This window comes from Mus musculus, chromosome 17 (genome assembly GCF_000001635.26).
Source record: "Mus musculus strain C57BL/6J chromosome 17, GRCm38.p6 C57BL/6J".
In the NCBI taxonomy this organism is placed as follows: domain Eukaryota; kingdom Metazoa; phylum Chordata; class Mammalia; order Rodentia; family Muridae; genus Mus; species Mus musculus.
This window is the reverse complement of record NC_000083.6, coordinates 90,685,093-90,709,043: the sequence shown is the minus strand read 5'-3', so window position 1 is coordinate 90,709,043 and position 23,951 is coordinate 90,685,093. Positions and strand designations below refer to the sequence as shown.

The 23,951-nt window shown below is 37.8% G+C and overlaps 1 protein-coding gene across 37 annotated transcripts in view, besides 1 other annotated feature; it reads left to right on the top strand.

Annotated features, from left to right (window-relative positions):
* Window positions 1–23,951, top strand: part of Nrxn1 (neurexin I) — a 1,059,516-nt gene that overhangs the window by 384,116 nt on the left and 651,449 nt on the right. For 23 of the 37 annotated variants that reach the window (NM_020252.3, XM_017317294.2, XM_030249570.1 and 20 more), the window contains 3 exons: window positions 4,677–4,978; window positions 7,033–7,056; window positions 8,139–8,300. In NM_020252.3, coding sequence (NP_064648.3) covers window positions 4,677–4,978; window positions 7,033–7,056; window positions 8,139–8,300 — 488 coding nt within the window. The remainder of the gene's footprint in view (window positions 1–4,676; window positions 4,979–7,032; window positions 7,057–8,138; window positions 8,301–23,951) is intronic. The other 14 variants (NM_177284.2, NM_001346957.1, XM_017317307.2 and 11 more) reach the window with 1 other exon arrangement.
* Window positions 11,374–13,664: an enhancer, noted in NCBI's record as "VISTA enhancer mm1639". NCBI's record gives its function as "enhancer in: hindbrain (rhombencephalon)[4/5] | forebrain[4/5]" and the evidence as "EXISTENCE:transgenic organism evidence [ECO:0001131][PMID:17130149]".

The window sequence follows — 23,951 nt, the reverse complement described above, 5'->3', positions numbered from 1 at the left end:
CCATCGAACCTCTTTTTGTCACTCTGACACACTTGAGTCCCTGATTCTTTGTTCTGAAGGGATTCATGTGTTGAACCTATTGCCCAGCCCAAATACAGCTTGTCATTAAGGCCTTTCTAAGTGAGAAATGTGAGGCCTAATTTTGATCAATTAGAGCGGTGTTATTCCTCAAAGGGATGTGAAGATGCTTGCATCCCCCAAGTCTTTTTAGAGAGTTTAAACACGTTTTGGGATTTAATCTAGAAGCATCTTATCACTTCAAGAAATACCCAGATATTCCATCTTGTGGAAGGAGTTCTGAGAACAGGTCTGACTGACCAGAGTCGAAGCACAGTACCACCTACCACCTGGGTGTTATCAAGAGTGCAGTCTCTTAGTATTGTATTTCATGTCCTTAGTTCGTTTTCTGTGTCTTCAACAGGGAATTCAGTCTGTTGTCTCAGTGTGCTGTGTCAAGAGGTCATAATTCTTATTACTATCCCAGATTTGTTTGGGTGACTTAGAAGAGAACTGAAGTTCATTACACCAAATTTAACTTTGTACAATTCAAACTATGAAGAACATATAGAATTTTGATTCTTACTCTGAACATACTTTCAGAAAATTAGAAGACCAAATATTACTTATTTTCATCTAAAAATTTGAAAAAAATAAAGTAAGATTCAAATTCAATGACATTCTCTTAGAATTCACCTTCCAAATTTATAGTAACATGAAGCAAATTTTAAAAGGTCCTTAATAAATGTTCCAAGTTCATAATCAGATTTAAAAAATATGGAGATATTATATATATATAAAAACAGGTCTACAATTAATGGTATTCTGCCTCCATTTGGGCATCAATCAGTTAACATTATTATTTTTACGCAGTCTATATTCTTTGCTTAACCTTATGTGCTTGACATAAAGAACAAATTATACTTATGTTTATTAATATATGCTGAAACATATTTTAAATATGACTATCAAAATATTACTCTTTCTATTATTTTAGTTTTGTTAACAATTTTACCATTAATATATGCAACATTTTAATTGTACTCTAACTCTTTTAATGAAGATGTTTTATTCTTAATTTTCATTTATTTTTATTATGTGCCTTATTTTCTTCTATGTACTTTTTATGTGTATGTAGGTGCCTTAAATGTGGGAAGAGAATGTTTTAGCTCCTGTAACTGTACAGCTGGATATGAGCTGCTGGGTGGTGGGAACCAAGCCCAGGTCCTTGGAAAAAATCAACAAGTACTTTTAACTGATGAACTAAGTAGTTCCAACTCCAAGAAGAAAAAGTTTGGTTAGGATTATTTAATGTGTGCTCAGTCATCCAGATCATTTAAATTTATATTGAAAACAGTACACATACCAAGAATTGCACAATCATAAACATGTAACTAACTAGCTGAATTTTTGCCCTCTGAGATTACTACAAGCAGTGCCCCAATTAAGATTAGACCCTCATCAACTCTACTAAGAGCAGCTATGATCTTAATTTATAATAGCAGAGAATGCTACTTACTGTTTCTTTAAACTCTTTTATGCATAGAATTAGATTGGCCCTCATGTCTGGCTTTCTCTTTATTAACTGTACTTCATATTATTACTCTTAGATTTATCTACATTATATCATACAGTACATAGATGATCAACCTGAGGTTCTGACAACTGTTGCTGTGTTCAGACACACCAGAAGAGGGCATTGGATCCCTTCACAGATGGTTGTGAGCCACATGTGGTTGCTAGGAATTGAACTCAGGAACTCTGGAAGAGCAGTCAATGCTCTTAACCACTGAGCACCTCTCCAGAACCTTTCCATATTTATTTTAGTGAAACTGTCCATTCATATTACCTATATAGATATCTCTATCCATCTATCTATCTATCTATCTATCTATCTATCTATCTATCTATCTCCATTTCCTCTGTTAATTTTCTCTATTATTTGCCTTTTTAGGATTGATTTGCTAGAGAGCTTGTGGAATGCTATGTTGCAGTTCCTTGTGATTGAGATAAAAATGAAAACTTTTTTCTTAGATTTTTTATTTAATTTCTTGTACTTTTGTAGTATTACTGATAAATGGATTTTTTTAATTTGGATTAACATTTTAGCAGTTTTATGAAACTTTGTAAACTTTTATATCACAGATTTCTCATTGAAATTTTAGCAATAAACCAGCTAGAATTGATTTGTTTCATTTGTTTGCATAGATAACTAGATATCCCAGCACAATTAGTTAACTAATGGTCCTTTTCTTCCTCTTTACCTGAAATACCTAACTTAATATATATCATTTCAGCATATTTGAAGTTATTTTATATTGTTTGTCTTTATTTTCCTATCTGTCTCAATTGGTTATTTTATTTGTCATAAATTTCTTATAAATGTCTACCAACACACAGGAAAGTTTCCTCATCTCATTCTCTAGTATATCTGGCTCCTTGCGTTATTTAATTTTTTTTCTGTAGAATTTGTAAAATCAACTAATTATGTCAATTTAAAAATACATTGGAAATTTAGTTGAATTTTTACTGATTTTACAGATTTCCTTAAATTTTTGAAACACTGTTTCCATGTAGTCTTTCTAAGATATATTACTAAACCAAAACACTGTCATGGATCATTTTTGTCTTTCAAATTATACAACATAATGTCCTAACAGGACATTATTATCCTTAGCTGTAATCTTTACTATGCTCACAGGCTTTTCTTGGTCACAGACTAGTGTGACATTTTGTGTGGTACAGAATAGAGATGTTGATAATCAGAGTCCATGTCCTGGTTCTGATCTTAATGAGTATATAATGGGTGTATTTTCCTTTTCAAAAATCAAATGTGCTGTAGGTCATAGGATATTTGCCTCATTCGTTCTACTAGGAAGCAATGAGGAAGACATGTGCCATTTACTAGCATTACCAGATAGATAACCTGTCTGATTTTGCCTTTTAAATTCACACTAGTCCTGAAGGATCGGTATCACTAATCATTTTAGACACTGAAAGTTTTAAAAAATGTAGCATTTCCTTCAATGATATGACAGTTACCGAGTGGTCAAAATAAATTCTAAATGCTTATGTGGTTCCCAGCATTGAAACAGTTGTCAAATTCAACTCTCTAGAGACTCAGGTGGCTCCACTCTGGTTATTCTCATGCATGAATGATTCATTGTACATCACTAAAAAAGAATACTGAATCCAACTCCTGAGCAGGACTGGGTTGCCTTTAGATGTATAAAATCAGGCAATGTTTTATTATGGATTCAATGTGTCTTTCCTATGACTCTCCCTTAGAATTTGTTTTTCATGAATACTAGACTTAAGTAATTATTTGCCAGTAGTCACTGGGGATTCTGATGGGGCTAAGTGACACAATATACCAATGTTCCATCTGGCTTTAAGGAGCTAAACTCTTGAATTGAGCTCTGATTCTATGCCGTGAGTTAAACTAGCAAACAATACTGGCCATATCCTTGGTAGGCTTTGTAGCACATTACTGTAATCCTAGTCCTCAGGAGGCTGAGGCAGGAGGATTGTTAGCCCGGTCTACTTATTGAATGTCTCAAACAAAATAGAACAGAAAGCAAAAATCTCTTACCAGAGGAAGAGTAAAACTTATTCTGGTTTCTGAACATTTCAATGTGCTAATAGAGATGGTGTGTTGCTGCCAGCAAACCAGATTTTTTTTTTTTTTGATAGAACTTGCAATTCTCTTCATGGTGTATCACAAGCTAATTGCTAACCATAGTCCTCTTTTGTTGTTGTTGTTTTGGGATTTTTGTGTCCTTAGATCTTTTGTTGTTCTTTTTTGTTTACACGAGTTTTGGTCGATTCTCCTTATTTTGTGGAAAGTGATGGGGAACATTTGACTTACATCTTCCTTTGATTACCTTACTGTACTGGTGGGAGAAGGCTGCTCTTTCCAAATGGCCATATTTCTGTTTGATCGGTCTGGCATGTGGTGGGATCCACTTTGAAACTTCTAATTATACTGAGCCACATTGAGAATGTTGAGACTTCATTTGCATGCTGCTCCTGTGATGTTGTTCTGGAACTTTTATCAGCCTCAGAGGAGCCAGCCCTACCATCTGCTTGGGAAGCAGAGGGAATAATTAACCATCCAGCTGACTGCATCAGACGTGTGCATAATTCCTATCTCCGTGTGGGAGGGAACATATACACATTCTGTAGATCAGTGGACTTCCCGATCAAATCCCTTCTTTTGTCTTTCTTTTCCCTGTTACTAAAAAAAAGTATCATCTTTCTGTGATGAAAATCCTTGGCTCTTTATTGAGAAAGACATTAGAATATAGATGTCTCCCTGAAAGCTAATTCCTCAGTTGGATGGTGCAAATGTTGCAAACATTAGATATGTATTTATGCTACCTGATTCATGCCCAAAAGGTAACACACAGCTACCTTGTCTGATCAGAGCTGTTTCAGCACTTCTCAACAATTGTCTTTCAAGAATGTCACTTTTAGCTACTGTAGTTGATGCCCTACCCTCTGAAGTGGTTTGTTTAAAGTACACTCCCACCTAGGCCCATGTGAGTGCTTGACAGGGCCTTTGTCCTGAATATATGGAAGCATATGTAAAGCAGAGGTCATTAGTTGTTGTATTTGTATCTACTATCTTGAGTAGTATACTTGCTGACTTATGCATGCATATATCTGTTTTCTTCTAGGAAAAGAAGAGTATATTGCCACGTTCAAGGGATCTGAATACTTCTGCTACGACTTATCTCAAAACCCCATTCAAAGCAGCAGTGATGAAATAACTCTGTCCTTTAAAACTCTTCAAAGGAACGGACTGATGCTTCACACAGGGAAATCAGCTGATTATGTCAATCTTGCATTGAAAAATGGAGCTGTCTCTCTGGTCATTAATTTGGGATCAGGGGCCTTTGAAGCACTAGTGGAGCCTGTGAATGGAAAGTTTAATGATAATGCCTGGCATGATGTGAAAGTCACCAGGAATCTGCGTCAGGTAACAACGCAGTGGATAAGATAGTAACTGCCTTTGTTTCTTGCTACAGCTGTGCCTGTGGTACCTACAGCTGTCTGTGTGGTACTTGAAAACCTTACCCACATGATATAGGGCTCCTGAGATTAGCTTTTCCTTCTGAGATGAATCTTCCTGCCACACTTGAGCAGGGGCATTTCTAGAAAGTTCTGAGGGCCCAAAGGCTATTTTAATACAGTGACAAATGATTATTTTCCAGAGGGCTGTTAAGGATATCCCTTCGACCTGCCCTTCCTGTAATGTGTATGATTTTATTTTTTTTTTCGTTTGTTTGTTTGATTGAAAATTATAGTTTTCTTAGTGATCATTTGGAAGCATGCACATTGGGGTCATTAAATCACACTTCCTTTTTTTTGTAGTAAAAAAACAAACAAAAACCTTTATTTTTGTCCCTTGGGATTGAAGCAATTCCTATTCCCTCCCCTTCCCCACCCCAAAATGGAAACATAAAATGTCCCTGAGGGAAAAAGATCGATATTGTGTGTAACCTATGTTCTGAAGTTTTTGTTTATGAAGATATTTTTAATTTAGCACAGATACTTTAATTTAAACTATAAATGATATGAAAAGTCCCTTCATCCTCTTCTACTGGAATATAATTATATTTACATATTTAAATTCTTACACAAGTCTATATACTAGAGAATTCACACTCTTCACGGAATCAATGAGTCTACATATACTGTATGTTTTCTAATAAGACGTATTACAGTATATGCTGAAACCCAATTAGATTGTTTTTGTATTTTCATCATTATGAGTTCTGATTATATGACATTTTACTTTATAATGTATCATTTTTGTAAGTGCTGACAAGTGACTAATTTTTGAATGGTAAATGCTTATCGAAAACTAACATCCTTAATGCATTTGTTGTTTCTCTGAACAGTTGCAGAATGACCGATTGACTTTGGTTCCCCTTCACTAAAATGACCCTTTTTCTGAGCTGTTAACTAACCCTTTCCTTCCTGCTTCTGAGAGGCTTCAACTATCTGAGCTAGACAAGACAAAGTTGCTTAGGCAGGGAGATTTAGTTACATTCAGGCAGACAAACAAAACTGTAAAACTTTGAGAATTTCCAAGGCTATTTAGATGCCCATGGGCATGGGAGGAGCCACATGCTTCCCACAGTGTTGGGAGGGGGTGGCCACAGTCAGCCTAGTTATAGACCATGGGTTTCCTGTAAGTCTGTCTCTTTGGTTTTCTGTTTTCATTTTTCCCTCTCATATACTCACCAAGAGACTGGAGGCTCACTTGGGTGACCACAGAAGGAAGGGTGGGCCTTGAGGAGCCCACTTTCTAGATTTGCCTTTGCTCAGGTTACAAAGCAAGTTGAGAATTCGTAGTTCCAAGAAAACAGAAGTTTATGCAGCCAGGGTGCATGTGCAGCAGGAGAGATTACAAACAAGTCCATTCTACTCATTATGTGTGTCAGGATCTCTGCTCTGTTTCATTGCAGTATACTGTGACCATAAAGTCCATCAATATGACGGAAGGAAGTTTTGGAATTGAGGAGGAGTCCTTGTATGCTGTAAAATTGAGTAGTAGGGCAAAGCCAACTGATTCCTACTAATTTGCTGGGACTGGGTGTGGGTGTGGAGGGGGACTATGATTGGGCCAGGGTGACAATGACCAGCTGATAGGCTTCAGGCCTTTGAATGAATCTTTTGCAGAAGTTTACAATGGCTCTCAGTGGTCCTCAGGAAGACTAAGGGAACAGTGCCACGTGTCTGTTTCTGTCTAGGGCCAAGAGATGAACAAGGGCAGGAAAAGATTATCTCCTCTGTGGGAGGCCTATTTGTTAGTCTGCTTTTTCTTGTAAAATTTTTTTGCCCTTTTTCTATGTTACTAACATGCTTAATAACTAACATGTCATTCATGGAATGTTTCATTCTACTAACCGTTACCTGAATCAAAAAATGTACTAACATGGTAGAGACCATCATATTTTTTAAGTAACGATCGATCGTTATTCTGTTCACAGTTTTAATTTCCTTTCTCCCCCCTTCTCCACAAAGCACTCAGGCATTGGACACGCTATGGTAAACAAACTACATTGTTCGGTAGATATCATTCTAATTGTTTCTTATTTTGGGTTTGCCGTGTGTTTTCTTTCTTTCTTTTAACTGTAGACATCATTAACAAAAGAGGAACTGCGGTTGGTACTCTTCTGCTTACCTGACCTCCTTCTTTTCATCTGTTGTTGACTTTCTTATTTTTTACCTGTTCCTGTCAACCTGTTTTCGAACTCACCTGTAGGGGCATCGTTAACGTTTCGAACGTTTATTTTCTTATTTTTTTATTTTTTATTTTTTGCATCCAGCTGTGGTTAACACGAGATAAGAAAATGGTGGCTGGCCCGAGTGACCGCAGGCTCAGCCAGTCTCTAACCATTCATGATGCATGGCATGGAAACTTGGTTTGGGAATGTTGGAGATGCCACACCCACTCATCTTTACGTCATCATTATGCAGTTATCTTTCTCCTTTGGTTCTCCCTGTCTTCTTTTCTTTTGCCTTTCCTTCCCTTCCCTTTGCTTTCCTTTCCTTTCCTTTCAGAGCGTTCTGTACCTCCTGCATGCGCATCGCTGGTGCCGCTTCACTGATTGTTTTTGCGCCTCATCTTCCCTCGGCATGGTTCAGGCACTTGCATGCTCAACAGTTGCTGCTCAATAGTGCAAATAGTGATGTTGCTGGAAATAGCTTGCGCCTTTTCTGTTAACAAGGTGCACGTTGTGATTAGTGAATAACAGACGACTAAACTTTACTAATATGTACACCAGCAAAACTAACCTAGGAGGCATTTTACTAACACCATTTTTGTGTCTGCTAAATAACTTTTGAGTTGCAGCAGGGATGATGCTGACACTAGTTCAATGATCAGTTAACTCTCTAACTAGATTAGAATCTCTCAGGGCTAGCTGAATAGAATCCAAGAATAAACCTCAAACAGACATGAAAATGGGTTCCGCCACAGGGCTAAAACTGAAAACCAAACAAACATAAAAAAAAAAAAAAAGCAAAACAAAAACTATAATAAAGCAAAACACAAAACAGGCATATCCCAGGATTACAGCATGTAGGTCTGAGTATAGCGTGTCCTTTCCCTGTGCTTTGTCATCTAGGTGACAATATCAGTGGATGGAATTCTTACCACAACGGGCTACACGCAAGAAGATTACACCATGCTGGGGTCTGATGACTTTTTCTATGTTGGAGGCAGCCCCAGCACAGCCGACCTTCCAGGGTCACCAGTCAGTAACAACTTTATGGGCTGTCTCAAAGAGGTAAATATCGATGTTATGGAAGCCTTCTTAAATCACGAGCTCATCTTTGCAGATCCGGACTTTAGCACTTGCTTTCTGAAGATCTCATGCTCCCAGAGTGAATGACACAACCTTCAATTCAGCTTTGTGTTGCTCATGCAGAGTTGGGGGGTAAAGTGCAACTCACACACCCTGCTGAGGAGTGAGGTGAGGCTCAGCTTCTCACAGTGGTCATTGTCCTGGATAGCTTTGTATCAGCTCTAAGAGGACATCAAACAAAATGATATTTGTGTCTAAATTTGTACTAAGGGATAACTGTCTGTGGTGACTTGAGTGATAAGAACAAGAAAGAAAAAATATGAGGCTACAAGAGAAAAGGAGATGACATATATTAACAATGCTAAAACAGAAAACAAAACCCAAAGGGCACAATGAACCAGTTTTATGCTGCCATATTTTAATTTTGTCCTGAAGGTGGGAGACCTGTGTCCTTTTTGATCTGGTAAGTTGACTAGATATTTACCCGAAGAAAACAAGAACTTAAGAGAACAATTTCATCTGCCATCATCACTGTCAGTGTCTGCCGTACATTTTTATAAGATTGCAATTTGTAGAGAAAGACCAGAAGGACCTTGGATTTCAATTTTATATTCTATAAGAGTTGGTTTTTTAAAAAAATTTATTCAATCATCATAATTTTTTTTTCTGATTGGAACCTGAAGTCTTCTCCTTGTTGCCTGATGGAATAATTATCAACTTACTAGTTATTTAGGCACAACAATTGCTACTGGAAAACAATGTTATAGTTTGTTTTGTCCTAAAGAAAATATTCGTACAAACTTGGTTGAGTTATTTTTTAATGTTTATTTTTCATCCAACAGTGAATAAGTTACTGCTGAGCTCTGACAGCATTACTTGTCTTCCAAGTACTGCAGGTGTTTCTGCTTATGTACATGTGTGTGTGTTCATGAGAGAGAGACAGACAGACAGACAGACAGACAGACAGACAGACAGACAGACAGAGATAGTGACAGAGACACAGAGACACACAGGGAAAGGCGTCCCTGAGGGGAATTCAGAGCTGTTATAGTATAACACTTGCATGAAGTTTTCCAACAGCAAAATGGTCCGTATAGTAGAATGAGGGTATTGCCTCTCAGAGAGTGAATATTCTTTTCTGAAGATATAGATTATGCCTTAGGGTCTGCATTAAGCTGCATAGGCAATAACAAACTAACAAAATAAAAATTATCAGTATGATAAGAGCAGTATTACATTTTCTAAGTCTTTTGTGTTTAGAAGCATCTAAAGCTGTCCAATGGCTCTCAGGATATAGGCGGTGAGTTTATTGTCTTTATTTTTCAAACAAAGAAACTGAAGTTCAGAAGATCTAAGTCACCTCTGAAGTGAGCAGCAACACTTAAGCATTAAAACCCAAATCCTAATTTCCTAGTCCTCTTTGCTTGGTAATTACTATCATTCACCATGTCTGAAAAATAATGTTGGTTAGGCTACCGACATTAACAATTGTACATATAAGTACTCTATTTCATTAAAAGAGGAAGCACGTTTTAGAAAGAGATTATAAAGTGTTAGAATTTATGCCCACAGTACTTGTTTGGGTTGAAAAGAGACTGAGCAGAGTGTAAGTTCTAGTGGCTAAGGCAAATATGCAGAGCCCAAACTCACTATGATGTGGAGAGGCAGGAAAGAGATAACATAGGCCAGATTGGGAAGAGACAGAGTCATTGCATGCTTTGATTTCACAAGTAGATTGTTAAAACCACTTTCTGGACATTCCTAAATACACTCAGCAACCAACATGTAGTGTCCATCTCTATTATGTAACCCATCACAGGCCATGCTTCATCTATAAAGAGTGAAACCTGTGTTATACTAAAGGAAAAAAAAAGGTCCAGAATCCAAGGATTTTTTTTTTAGCCTAAATGCAAATCTAGTTAAAGAGCATCTTTGGGCATCCTATGATAAGTGAGGATGTCTGAGATACTGGGTTCCTCTGAGAAATATGGCATTCAGCCCATTCTCTATTAAGCAAGCTCATTTTTCTGTCTGGGAAGTTGCAATGAACTCTCTTCACCTGAAATCATAGTTTCAAAGAAAGCCATGCATCAGACTAACATCTCCACTATTTAAGTGTTCATACATTGATATATCTCAGTGCTCATATATTTGTATTAACAGTATAATCACAAACAAGACGACAAAGGACAAAAGGTGAAAAATAAAGCCACATGATCTTGCAAGTGTCCCTTAGCTAGAAGCCTGTGAGTACCTAAAAGTGGGTTCGTCCTGTCTCCCTTTACTATAGATTTTACATAAATATCTTTCCTCCTTAATGAATGGGCATGTCCCATCTTGCTGCTTTCCGTGCCATGAGTAATTTGACTGGAGCAAGTGCTGCGAGGTTTTACAGATCTGTGTTGTGTTTCAGTCTGTTTCCTCCCAACACGCTAGAGGTTGGAAGGTTATAAACACAATCAGCTTCTATATTAAACATATTTCAGTGTAGGGCTTCCTGATAGTTCATAGCTGCCACCTATATCTGAATCATCTTTTATAACCACATTCATTTCCTATTTCAGAAAGGAAATAATGAAAAAAAGGCGCCATGGGTTTTGAGCTAAACCATCTTGCTTTAGGAAGGTCAGGTTTGTCGAGTTCATGAACAGAGAGCAATATGCCAATGTCCATTCTCTTGTTTGTTTTCCCAAGCACTGGCTTAGACTTCCTAGCCTATAGCATATTACTTCTAATGCCTTAATTACAGCTTCAATTATTCACTTATTATATTTTATTTTCAATCCAGTACATAATAGCCCTTACGATAGTCACTTCTGTAGGAGAGTCTGGGGGCACCTAGTCTGAAGCCACATAGGACATTTTGGTGAACAAATAATTCTGGCAATCATTCTCTGTGTCTGATTGTTTTGAAAGTAGAGAAGCAGATAGACAGGAGGCAATTCTGTGGGAGAACAAAGGGATGGAGCAGGATCTGCACCCAGCCTCAGACAGATAACATATCTGATTAGAGGACAATAGCCTCGTTCTGATCAGTGGTATTTACCATAAAACTAGAGATGGCCTGGCACATTTGCTAATTTATATCTTCATTCTATTAAAATTAAAGTAGTAAAAGAAAATTCTTCAACGTATTGAAGAACTCTATTATTTAATTTTCTTTAGTGACATCTTAATTCCTCTGTGACATTTATAATGGTAAATGAGAGCTGAGAGCACTTTCAGTCACTGGGCCACAATAATAAAGTTAATTTTGTTAGAGTGATCATCAACTTTCAAAATAAAATAATGATGTGTAAGACGTTAATTTGTTTAAAATGAAAAGAAATCATGAACAGACTGAGGAGAAAATAGTTTTGTGTCATATTTAAATTTAGTCACAAACAACTCAAAAGGTCTTTGGAGAAAGCTACCACCACAGACATAGGTTTTAGAAAAGGCTAAGTGTAATTGTAAAGAATGAGGCAGCATTTTACACTACTCATTCCTGTAAAACCAGACACAGGCCTGGGGAAGGACACTTCAAAGTCTTCCTGCCGCAAAACCTCCACAGAGTCTTTTTTGACAGGGATGGTTGTTTACATCCTTCAGGTTTTTGGAAGCATCATTTAAAGCGAAAAGATAACTCTTAAGGATGCTTGATGATTTTAAACTTATTTTTTCTATTGAAGTGTGTGAGAGTAACTATTACAAATAAAGGAAGTTTGAGAATCACAAAGAAAGAGGAATCTTTGCATCTGAAAGCTATGTTTGGGGTCCATTTGAGGTGAATTCATTTTCCTGAATATGAGTACTGTACTTTAGTCTTAGCCTGCTCATTAGAGGCAACTTTCAGTCACCAGAGACTGTTGAAAGTTTCACCAATTCACGTTTTACTCAAATATTTTGAACATGAGGACCTGGATAATAAGGAACCCAGCTGCGATGTTGACTGAGATGCTCTTTCTATCCATCCTATCTGCCCTTAACTCGTCTGCATTTGGTATTTCTTAATTTCTTTGTGTCCACAACACAGTCTGCAACATCTGTTCCCCTCCTGCTGAGTGGACATTATTTAGCATGGTTAGGGAAGGAAGCTAAAGAAAGGGAAAGGAATGCGAGTGTGAATGAATCACCATAGAAGGCTTTATCTGCAGTGTGTTTTCAGACATGTGTGCCTGCTGGAGGTTTTCTAATCAGTGGCTGCAGTGCAGGCTGTGCCTTTTTTGAGGTAATTTAAAATGCTGCCTGGAAGAATGGCTCGGAATGAGCCTGAGGAAAGATTCTTGAGAGAAAAGAAATGAGTGAAATGCTATAGGGAATTAAATCCCTACTGAAAATTTCATCAACCTAATTAGGTCAGCTCAGCCTGTAATTACACATGGAGACCTTTATCGCTAGAAATCTGTAAGAGGCTCTCAGGTGGGCGAGGCTCAGGAAATAGCCTGTTTTATAAAAGAATTTTCTCTCCCATTGCAAAAGAAAATGGTCTATTCCTGAACGGAGGGTGGGGTGGGTGGTTGGCTGTGTGTGTGTGTGTGTGTGTGTGTGTGTGTGTGTGTGTGTGTGTGTGTGTGTGTAATACAGAAGCCACACCCTGGGGGAGGAAAGGGTTTCCTTTACACAGAGGCCCCTCAGTTCTTTGGTCTTTTGGACAATGGAAGATGTCCTAAAATTGTAAGGTTTATTTTTGTCCTTGGTCAGCCCAGCTGTTTTAGTTCTCTCCTTCTAGTAGCCTTCCTGCACAGAGATGAATATCACTACCCAAAAGAACAAAAATCCACCATAGATCTTACATTTAGGTTATTTTTCCTATTCTGAAATAGGTTCTTTTTCTGATATTGGAGAAATGGCAGTGGCGGGAATCTTCAGGGGGTGCTCAGTGATGACTGTTAACCACCGTACTTGGGTCTAGGGAGGTTTCTGCCTTACATTTCTCTCAAGTTCTGTGCTTGTCCTCTGCAAGCTGCCTGGGAATATGCTACAGTTGTTCGTTCCTACTACCCGCGTAGGCTTTCATTGCTTCTGCAGGAAAGGGTTGTTCTTTGCATCTCTACTTTTCCCAGCAGCTTCTCACACACATCACATATCACCACATGATCTTTTTTTTGTTAACATTTTGCTAATTAGGGTAATATGTGTTAAATGAGCTATTTTAAGATGTATTGCTAATATATGCAAGATTAATTGCTTATAGGAAAATATAGAGGAAATTTAATGGACACTCATGCTTGGCCTACCTAATACACCGATTGCCATCATAGCTACAGATTCCTTTCCATAGTAAGTATTTCCATAATAGATCAGATGTTCATCAGATGTCATTTTGGTGGTTCAACTGGAACAAGTGAGGTCACGGATCAGGTGACTTCTTGCAATAACTGTAGTATATATTCAGGCTAAATTCCCTCCATGCTCATCTTTCTGAGAATAAATGATAACTCTCTAGTGACTTTGGGCGGCCTTCCAAAAACCAAGTCTCGGTTTGCTGCCTCAGAGAATCTGGTTTAGCTCAGACTCTCTATCAGACTAAGGAAGACATGGCGATTTTATATGTTAGATAACTGACCTAACAGAATGCAGTCACTAATTAGCTCATGTTAGAACCTGACAAACCCATCCACAGGACCCTTGCCCTTAGTTCCAATTCTGTGTTCTTCCCATAATATAATGCTCTCTCAGGTCTTTTCATTCAATTGCAGGGTTTCAATAAACTCAACATTTGCTGAATTAAGAGTAAAATGAATTTTTATAGGGAAAAATAGCAAAGGCAGCCTAGATTTGCAGGACTTTGGAGAAGGGAGACTTAAGGTTAAACAGCACCTTTCCTACTTTGGTTGTCATGTGCCTTCCTCATCAGCCACCAAACCCAGACACTATTGCATATGCCAGCAAGATTTTGCTGAAGGGACCCTGTTAGAGCTGTCTGGTATGAGGCTATGCCAGTGCCTGGCAAATACAGAAGTGGATGCTCACAGTCATCTAAAGGATGGAACACAGGGCCCCCAGTGGAGGAGCTAGAGACAGCACCCAAGGAGCTGAAGGGGTCTGCAACCCTATAGGTGGAACACCAATATGAACTAACCAGTACCACCAGAGGTCATATCTCTAGCTGCACATGTAGCAGAAGATGGCCTAGTCGGCCATCACTGGGAAGAGAGGCCCCTTGGTCTTGCAAACTTTATATACCCCAGTACAGGCAGTACAGTGGAATGCCAGGGCCAAGAAGCGGGAGTTGGTGGGTAGGGGAGCAGGGCAGAGGGAAGGTATAGGGAACTTTCGGGATAACATTTGAAACGTATATAAAGAAAATATCTAATAATAATAAAAGAAAAGTTTGCCATGTATACTAAGAGGAATTCACAGGAAACATTTAGATGTGGTTTCTAGACTTCCATGAAACACTGTGCAGGAATGTTGCTCAAGAATGAATTAACTTCTGTACATTGTAGCCTTGGGGACCAGGGGAAGAACAATTGGGGCAGAAACCAGACATCCTGCCATAGACCTTCCTCTTTGAAATTGGGCTCAGGGAGTCCCATCTGCTCAGGTCCCCAAGGAACTGGAACTCAATTCTTTAGTTCAAAAAGCATCTGGTGAGTTCTTGCCTGGAATTCAGCTTTCACAGCACAGCAATTCCCTTTCAGGGAACGACAGATTTTTATTTCCCATCATCTTCGGCAGATGCCCCATAGCCTGGAACTGTATCAGCAGTTGGCATAATGAATTGTGGTGCTTTCAAATACCAAGCTAGCATAACATGGTCTGGTAGGGGGCTCAGTGACATTTTAATTCTAAGTACTTGATACATTTTATAGAATATGACATTTTTCAGCCCAGCAGAAAGCAGCAATGAACAGTGGCTAAGACTGAGCGTTGGCTGTTGGTTTCAGCTCCCGCTGAGCAGTGTGTCCAGTTTAAATTAGCCCTTCTACTAAAAGTGATATTCGAATATGTGGATACAGTTACTCATTTTTTGAATTTACGTTCATAAGCTCAGTGTGTACGTGGCATGGCATTTACAGTTGTCAGAGGAGAATTTACAGGGATCAGTTCTCTCCTTTCATTTTCTGATGTTGTGAGATTGAGCACAGCCCCTCAGTAATGACAGCAAACACCTTTACCAGCTGAGCCATCTTGCCGAAACCAGTTCACTTTAATCAATATCTACCATGTCCCATGCTCTGTGTTGGGAACTGACAGCCAACACATAAAATCTGTTCACCGAGGATTCTATGTGGAGAGCCAACAGAACAAAATTACAGCACAAGGTCCATAAGTAAGGCAAGGCAAGTTACCCTAGAAACAGCAGAAGCAGGAATTATAGTGTCCAAGGAAACTAGTGATGATTTGAAAGACAAGGTGATGAAGTAATTTGTCTTACTTTTTGTGTGTCTGAATGACAGAAGCAGTATTATATTAAATGTAACCATAAAAGTGGTGGTGGGGATGATGGTGGTGGTGGTGACAGTGCTGATAAATTAGTTCTACCACCCGAATTTGAACCTAATAGGACACTTACAATAACACCAATGACTATGTAGCATGATGCAAGCAATGACAAAGTTTGTATAGAAATGCAAGTTTATAACTTTATCAAGGTTGAGCCACATTAAAGGAACTATCTGAAATTCATCTAAAACTAAATGAGTATTTGACATCTCTCCTTACTTTGTATTATTAGATGATATACCCCTTTCTTTGTTTCTCTGGATCAAAGTGTTTATGTTTAGAAGAAAATTATTTCTGGGCACTATAATTGTTGTCCCCCTCAAGGGGAAATCATCATTATTGAAACATTCTTAATTACTTTCAAAATGAAAGATAATTTTTTTATTTAGAAGCATATGGTTTTGAATAATAGGAAAATGATATCCTCATCATTGTTGAATAAATAAATAGTCTCTACACAGAGAAATTGTGGCTCTAATAGTTCTACACTAGTGTTTTGTTTATTTGTTTGTTTTGTTTTGAGTTCCAAAGGTTTAGCATTATTAGAGCTGTGGGTGATTATGGGTATAGTGCAATTATGTGTTTCAGGGGGCTATGGCGTTACTAGGGTATATGGTGATAAGAAGTATGCTGTAGTTATGAATAGGGGGGAGTTAGAAGCTTGGAACTATTAAGTTGACACACCTTTATGATCCAAGTCATAAAGACTAAATTATCCTTTAAGTATATTCATTTTCTCTCAGTCTTGTGTTCTAATTTTGAAGTAAATTCTAACCTAAAATGAACTAATTTTGAACAAAAAAATACCTTATAGTTGAAATTTTAATTGCATTAAGTTAATTAAAGGGAGAGAAGTTTTAGAATGAAAATCGGTCTCCCAAGATTGGGTTGCAACATTGATCCTGGACAAGATATTTAAAGCTTCTGAAGTTGTACAACAGTGAAATATTATGAACTAATATTGATGTCGACAATATCGGGTACAGTTATGCCTGATGCACTAAAGGTAGCTCTGGCACCCTGCAGCATTGCAGTACTGTGTCCATCGCAATCGTATTTCAGAAACACAGTTGCTAATATTGGCTAAAGTTGGCTTGCAGACATGGTCTGCTCATGTAAGTATAAACAGTCACACGGGGCCCAACACGAAGTTTGACCGTTGTCAATCTTTGTGCTTTCTTATGTTCTTGTTCTTAGCATCTTAAGGATCTTAGTAGCTTATTTGTGGATATGGGAATATATTTCCAAGAGCATTCCAGTCCTTACTAGTGTTTAGACTTGGATTCATGCTTTCATTTTGCCATGACCATGACAAATATCACGGATGTTCCCAGGACCAATCAATTTCTGAGGTTATATACATCATCTAGGTTAATATTTTTCCCATCTAACTATCCTCCATGGTTGATAAGAATTTAGACTAAATGAGAGGTCACACCTTATTTTTAACATTATGAAGACTATATACCAATACGTTTCTTAAATTTGTACTCACTGTGGTTTCATAATGTGTTAAAACAGCTACCTTCTTGCATATCAGAAATTAGGAAAGATAATTGGGAAACCTAAAATATTTTGGAAAATATAAGCATTAGTGAAGAAACTGAATTGGTTTTGTCCCTACCCACCACATTTTTTAAAAGTAAGTCTTTTAATTTTTGAGGAAGCTGTCATCAGATCTCAATGAACATGACTTCAGAAATATACATTGTTTTGTTTTTCTGTATTCACCATCTATAGAGCCAAGTTTTAGGATCTTTAAATGTTTGTTCAGAGGCTTATTTAGTGTATGCTCTTCTTCATGGTCTTCGAGCTAAACCATCTGCATAGTTTGGAATCAATCAAACCATACAATCAATATTATCTTAACTTATTGTTTAACCACTATTTGGTTTATCATTTATATATAATATATAAACAATTTCTGACTAAAGACGTGCAAGTAAGGGCTATGATGTCCAGCTCAGTCTCTCACTTGAAATGAAGTAGGTGAATAGCTTTGGGCCCAGGACCCTTGCTTGGCACTGTGTAAACTATAGTGTCCATGATTGCATTAGCAGCATCTCCTTGGCTTCTTGAAGACTCCAAGCTAATGTCCCTTTCCCAGGTCCAGTGAGCCACAGTCTGCATGTTAGTAAGATTCCAGGTGATTTCAAATACATTAAATATTTGAGACTCACTGGGTAGCATTGGCTTCCTTGGTTATTTAGTACACCACTCAGTGCACCACTGAAGCATTCTCAGCACTGTCCTTATCCTAGGTGTGGGTGAACCTCAACTGCAATGTGAATTTTAGAGAGGTTCAAATGTTCGACTTAGCCACTCAGGGGTGACCTTGAGGATCAGTGAGTCTCAGAATCTCAGTGCCAGATGCCATGGATACTCTCAGTTCCATGAAAGCCTCTGCAAGGGTTTCCTTTGGAACCAGACCGTCTTACATGGTTGAACTGAAGGCAGATTAGCCATAAAGAGACACATCAGGAATGTTCCCCAACAGTTTGCTCTAGGGGTAGCTGCTGTTTGAGGACAAAGTGGACTTACTGGCCAGGTAATAAGCTTTTGAATCTTAAATACTTGAAACTAAGCTCACTACAATTAAAATAGAATGCCTGCGTGTTTTAATAACACTTTAAACCAAGGCTCATACTCCTTTCTTTGATTCTTAGAGTAATGCTCTCACAGCACAATTCTTTTCCTAACCAAATGCGGCAAATCACTGTGTAGGTTCCCTGGGGTTAATTCTCACGTGTGCTAATATTCTAATTCAGAATCCCAATGCACTGGCTTGTTTTGTAGGTCATTGTTTATATGGGATTATTTTACTTTACACAATTTGCTAACTTAAGCGGATTTCTATGCATTTCTTTCCATCTTAATTATTTCTTGGTATAATACATTATGCCCTAAAGGAAGTAAACTCTCCCTTTGCTATAAATTAGACAATGGGAGATTTGAGCCATTAAAGAACCATTTAGGGAAAAGCTGCTTCTTCCACAGTGAGATTTGTTTTTCTTTTATTTATTTATTTATTTATTTATTTATTTACTTATTTATTGCAAAGTGTTCCGTAGTGACACTTCTTGGAACAACACTTACCTGTAGTTTTTTTGACGACAAAATATATAAAGGACATCTTTGGCAAACAGAAAAATTGACACTGTTATTTCCAGGGAAAGGGCGAGTGCCGTGCTTTCATAGAAAATCAACAAAAGGAAACGAAGAACCTCAGTAGGAAAAGTATCACAGATAATCCAAAAGAAACGTGAACGGCTTATTAACACTGTGGGTAAAGTTAAAGTAAAAACCTAGCTCACCTTTCCATGGGGCCAAAAAGGGGGAGTGGGTGGGTAGGGGAGTGGGGGTGGGTGGGTATGGGGGACTTTTGGTATAACATTGGAAATGTAAATGAGCTAAATACCTAATAAAAAATGGAAAAAAAAAAGAACCTAAGACCCCGAGGCTGCAGGAGCAGCTCAGTGATTAGATGTGCTGGCTGCTGTTGTGGGGGGCCTGCATGCTGTCCCCCGCTCTGCATGGCAGCTCACAATCACCTGTCACTTTAGGTCCAGGAGACCCACACTCTTTTCAGGCTTCCTTGGGAACTAAGAATACATGTGTTATACATACACACTTTCAGACTTTCAGTATTTATTATTTTCATATACATAAATAAAAATAAATAAATAAATAAATAAATAAATAAATCCCAGGAAATTTATTTTGACTATAATCAAGAATAAATAACTTCTAGATGCAAATGCATTGGGAGCTATAAGCAATAGGAAAGAATTTTACGTGCTCATTTTCCATTAAGTTGAACTTAGGGTCTTTGATTCTAAAATCTCTCTCTCTCTCTCTCTCTCTCTCTCTCTCTCTCTCTCTCTCTCTCTCTCTCTCTCTCTCCACTCTTAAGTCTTCTTTTTCTGTTTTTCTAAGTCTTACAGAGCAGGAAGAATTTGCTTGGAAACAGAGATAGTTTAGGAAACAGTAAAATGTCATTCAGCCAGATGAATAATTTAATACAGGAAAATAGATATTCTTTTCCTTTTAGTCGTTTTTATTTTATAGTTCTAGAAGAATTAACAAGAGGAATACTGCTTTAGAAAATATGTTTTGTCTAAAACAGGGTTATTTGTTACCACGATGGTATAGACTAGATCTCTAGGACTTACTCATTTTTATACTATACATTTGCAGCTGTTGCATAATCAAAGTTTCTCCTTGTTTACACTGTTCTCTGGTAACAACTGTTCTGTTTCTGTTTATTTGTTTCTGTGAGGCACAGTATTCTAGACACCTCATGTAAGTGAAATTACACACTGTCTTCCTGTGAGGGGCCTATTTCATTGAGCATAATGAAATACTTGCCACACAATGCAAAATATACCAACTGAGAAACAAATTGTACACTGTTGTTTACATATCACTCCATTTGTATATATGTGTGTGTTCACAAGTATGGGTATGATAACAAGTGTGTGTGTGTGTCTGTGTGTCTGTGTGCCTATGTGTGCATCTGTGTGAAGGAGTAAGGAGAGGAGAGGGAGGGCAATTTCAGGTGTCAATCCTCTATCTACTTTATTTTCTGACAGGGTCTTTCGCTGGCCTGGCCTGGAACTTGTCATGTAAGCTAGAATGACTAATGAGCATCAAATACCCCTGAGTCTCTGCTTCTCCAGAGCTGGGGTTGCAAACGGTGCACGATGTCCCTTCTTTTCTATGTATGTGGCTTTTGGTGATGGATTTTTCAGGTCTCATACTTGATTAACAAGTACCTTATTGACCTAGGATCACTCTTATCCCAAATACACCATGTTCGTAACCACTGATCCACTATGGGCACTTGATTGTTGACATGGACGGCATCGTATGAATGGTACTATAGTAAATATGAGTATAGATTTTTTAATATTCTTATTATAGTATATTTGGATAAATGTCCCTTTAATTGGATCGTTGGATCATGTATGAGTTGTACTTATAATTTTTGAGGTATTTCTGTGTCTTTCATAGCTATTACACACTTGCATTCTCCCAGAAAGTGGAATGGATTCCCATATCTCTGCCAACCCCAGTCTTTTAGTTACATTGGTTGAGGTGCTGCTGTTGCTGGATATGGAACCCAGCACCTCGTTTACTCTAGTAGTCTATATTGGCAGACACTGTTCTTGTATTTGTTCTGTAATAATAGCACACTGACTAATATTATGTGTTATCTAATCACATTTTTAATTTGCATTTCTCTAGTGATTAGTATCATTAAAAATCTTTATTGTTCCTGCGGTCCAATCAAGTACTTCTTTGGACAAGTGTATGTACTTTGTTCTAGTTTGCTGCTTTGGGTTTTTGTTGTTGTTTTGTTTTGTTTTGTTTTGTTTTGTTTTGTTTTTTGGTTTTTTTGGTTTTTTTGTTTTTGTTTTTTTGTTTTTTGTTTTTGTTTTTGTTTTTGGAGACAGAGTTTTTCTGTGTAGCCCTGGCTGTCCTGGAACTCACTTTGTAGACCAGGCTGGCCTGGAACTCAGAAATCTGCCTGCCTCTGCCTCCCAAGTGCTGGGATTAAAGGCATGCACCACCATGGCCCAAGTGATTTGACATTTTATTTCTTTTTTATGCTACAAAGTTCTTTCAAAAGAATAGGACTTCCCCTGCCCTTTTCTTAGTGTATCCAGTAAGCCTCACTGAGAGCCAGCAATGCATTAAGCTTAGAGACCTTGAACTATAAAGGAGCTTAATCCTTTTATTTGATAGAACAATCTGGAAATCAACACTAATGGGATAGTTTTCATGTACACTGGTTAGTTATTAACAACTGTCTAATCACAATTTTTTAGAAGTTGATTTCAGAGACCAATTTCACCTACCCTTCATGAATGGCCATTCTAAAGTTCATTCACATTTGCTTTAAATTTTTCCTTATCTCTATAGATGTATATATGATACATGATTCATCTATACATGAATATTTTTATTAAAAATACATGAATATTTCTATTCTTCCTCCTCTAAAATACTTCAATTTATGTGACTCTGCCTGTGGAGACCCTCTGTATGCATCAATCACTCTCTCTTCTATCCCTCTGCATTAACCAAAAGATTTGCAGGTGTTTCACTCATATTTCCTATGAAGTGTAAAGATCCAGTCACTGGCCTTCCTAATGATCTTCCTGGTACATAGTGACAATGGCAGCTGGTGTTAGAATGAAGCCATGGCATCAGCTACATCCTTATCGTCTTCAATTTCCATTAAAGATTCAGGCTCACTGTGAAATAAGGGGTTGCATGAGTGAGATTCTAAAAGTAATTTCTATTTCATTGTTGCTAAAGTCTATGTCCATCTCTCTCAGTTTGTATGTTCACTTTTGTTTCATTAAGAAGAAAAGGTGTGTCTGAGCTCTCAGTAATTTAGAATGAAGGAAGGAAAGAGGGAGTAACAGTTACATGTATGTGTACATGTGTTTGCACACTCATGTGTGTGTGTATGTGTGTGTGTGTGTGTGTGTGTATGTGTGTGTGTGTGTGTGTGTGTGTGTGTGTGTGTGTGTGTGTGTGTGTGTGTGTGTTTGTGTGTGTTGGGAAAAAACAGAGAAACAGACAGACAGAGGGGTAGAAGATTAAAGGAAAGGGGATGGGGAGACCTGGAGAAAGAGAGGGAGAAAGGAAAATTCTCCTTAATAATTTATTTCCTTGGTAGGTATAATCATGTGCAGAATTCAAAAAACAAGAACATCTGTTTGAAAGTGTTGGTTCCAGGACAGATATTCTGTGATCAGTGGAAAAATCTTTAAAGATAAATGAATTAAAATTTAAATCCTAGAAATTGCAAAAAAAAAAATAAAAAGTTGATAGAAGTGGTAATAGTCATTAACAACAAAAAGGGAGCACAGTTTAACTTTCAGCAGCATTTCAAGAACGCAACAGAGCAAACACGCCCAGTCTGTCTTTTACAATAATCTGGGGTATCATTGATTTTGCCAGACCCTGTGGATTCTCTCTGAGTACACACCCAAGGGTGTCATATTTGCCTACCTCTCAGATCCCTTAACTACATTTCTGAGCCACAGTTTTGATGAATTTTCTAAATGTGCTTGAAACCCAGTGGATTTCATTAAATACCATCCATCCATTTATTTGTTTGTTTGTTTATTTATTTATTTATGCCTTTAAAAATAAGTCTATAAGAATTCAAAGAACAAAAGAGGAGCACTTAGTCTCCCTTGGGAGAAAACTGAAAGACTACTTGGTCTCACTGTTAAATTTGTAAATCTACATTTTTAAGATTCCTAGTCCAAACTTCATAACTCTCTCTGTCAGCATCCATATTGTTAATCTGTTCAGTAGCACTGTGCATCAATGAACAATATAGACACTCAAGATGTGATAGTTCTATTTCATTAGTACCGTGTGCTTTTTAACACAGAAACCAGTGGTAAAATGACTCTGGAGTAAATAAGTAGGAGGCCTGTCTTATACAACCATGTGCGTTCATGGCATTTATATAAATTCCAACTTGTGACACCCATGGCAGGCCTAGTACATGTGCACTCGGTTCAAGTAACATTTAAGTCTCCCAGGTTAGTTCTGTATAAATTCATGAAAGTCTCTTTAATATGGGGTCTCAATTCACAGGAAATGGTTATAAAAGATTAAAAACATGTAACATTCATCTTAAATTTTAGATTTTTCACTGCACTTTTCTTACTCCTTTACACTAGTCCCAAATAATTTTTTTAATACCCAACTTCTTATAATTGCATTTCAGGTCAGATGATGAGATTTGAGATTGCTTCCTAGTGACCTTTGACCTCTTCTGCCTTATGCCCCTCGTCAGAATTTCTCTAGTAACATCCTGAAAAACATGTTCGTAGTATTCTCTGTTAACTTGGACTAAAGATCGTATGGCTTGGAGATGAAGGGTTTCCCTACAACAGCTCACACACTGACAGTTCGTGCTCTTGTTTCTGACACTAATGGGGGATGATTAAAGTGGAGAAGTCAGTCTCTGAGTGTATGTCTCTGGTTGGTGTATTTCATGTCTGGATCCCTCTCCCTCCTATTTCTCCTCTGCCCTTAGGTAAGCAGCTGTTCTCTACATGTTCCACCTTGTCCTCTAATTGACAAGGCCATAGAAGCAGTACATCCAACTCACTGTAGACTGAATCCCATATTCTGGCAGCCACTGGCTTGTTCAGGTATTCTGTCACA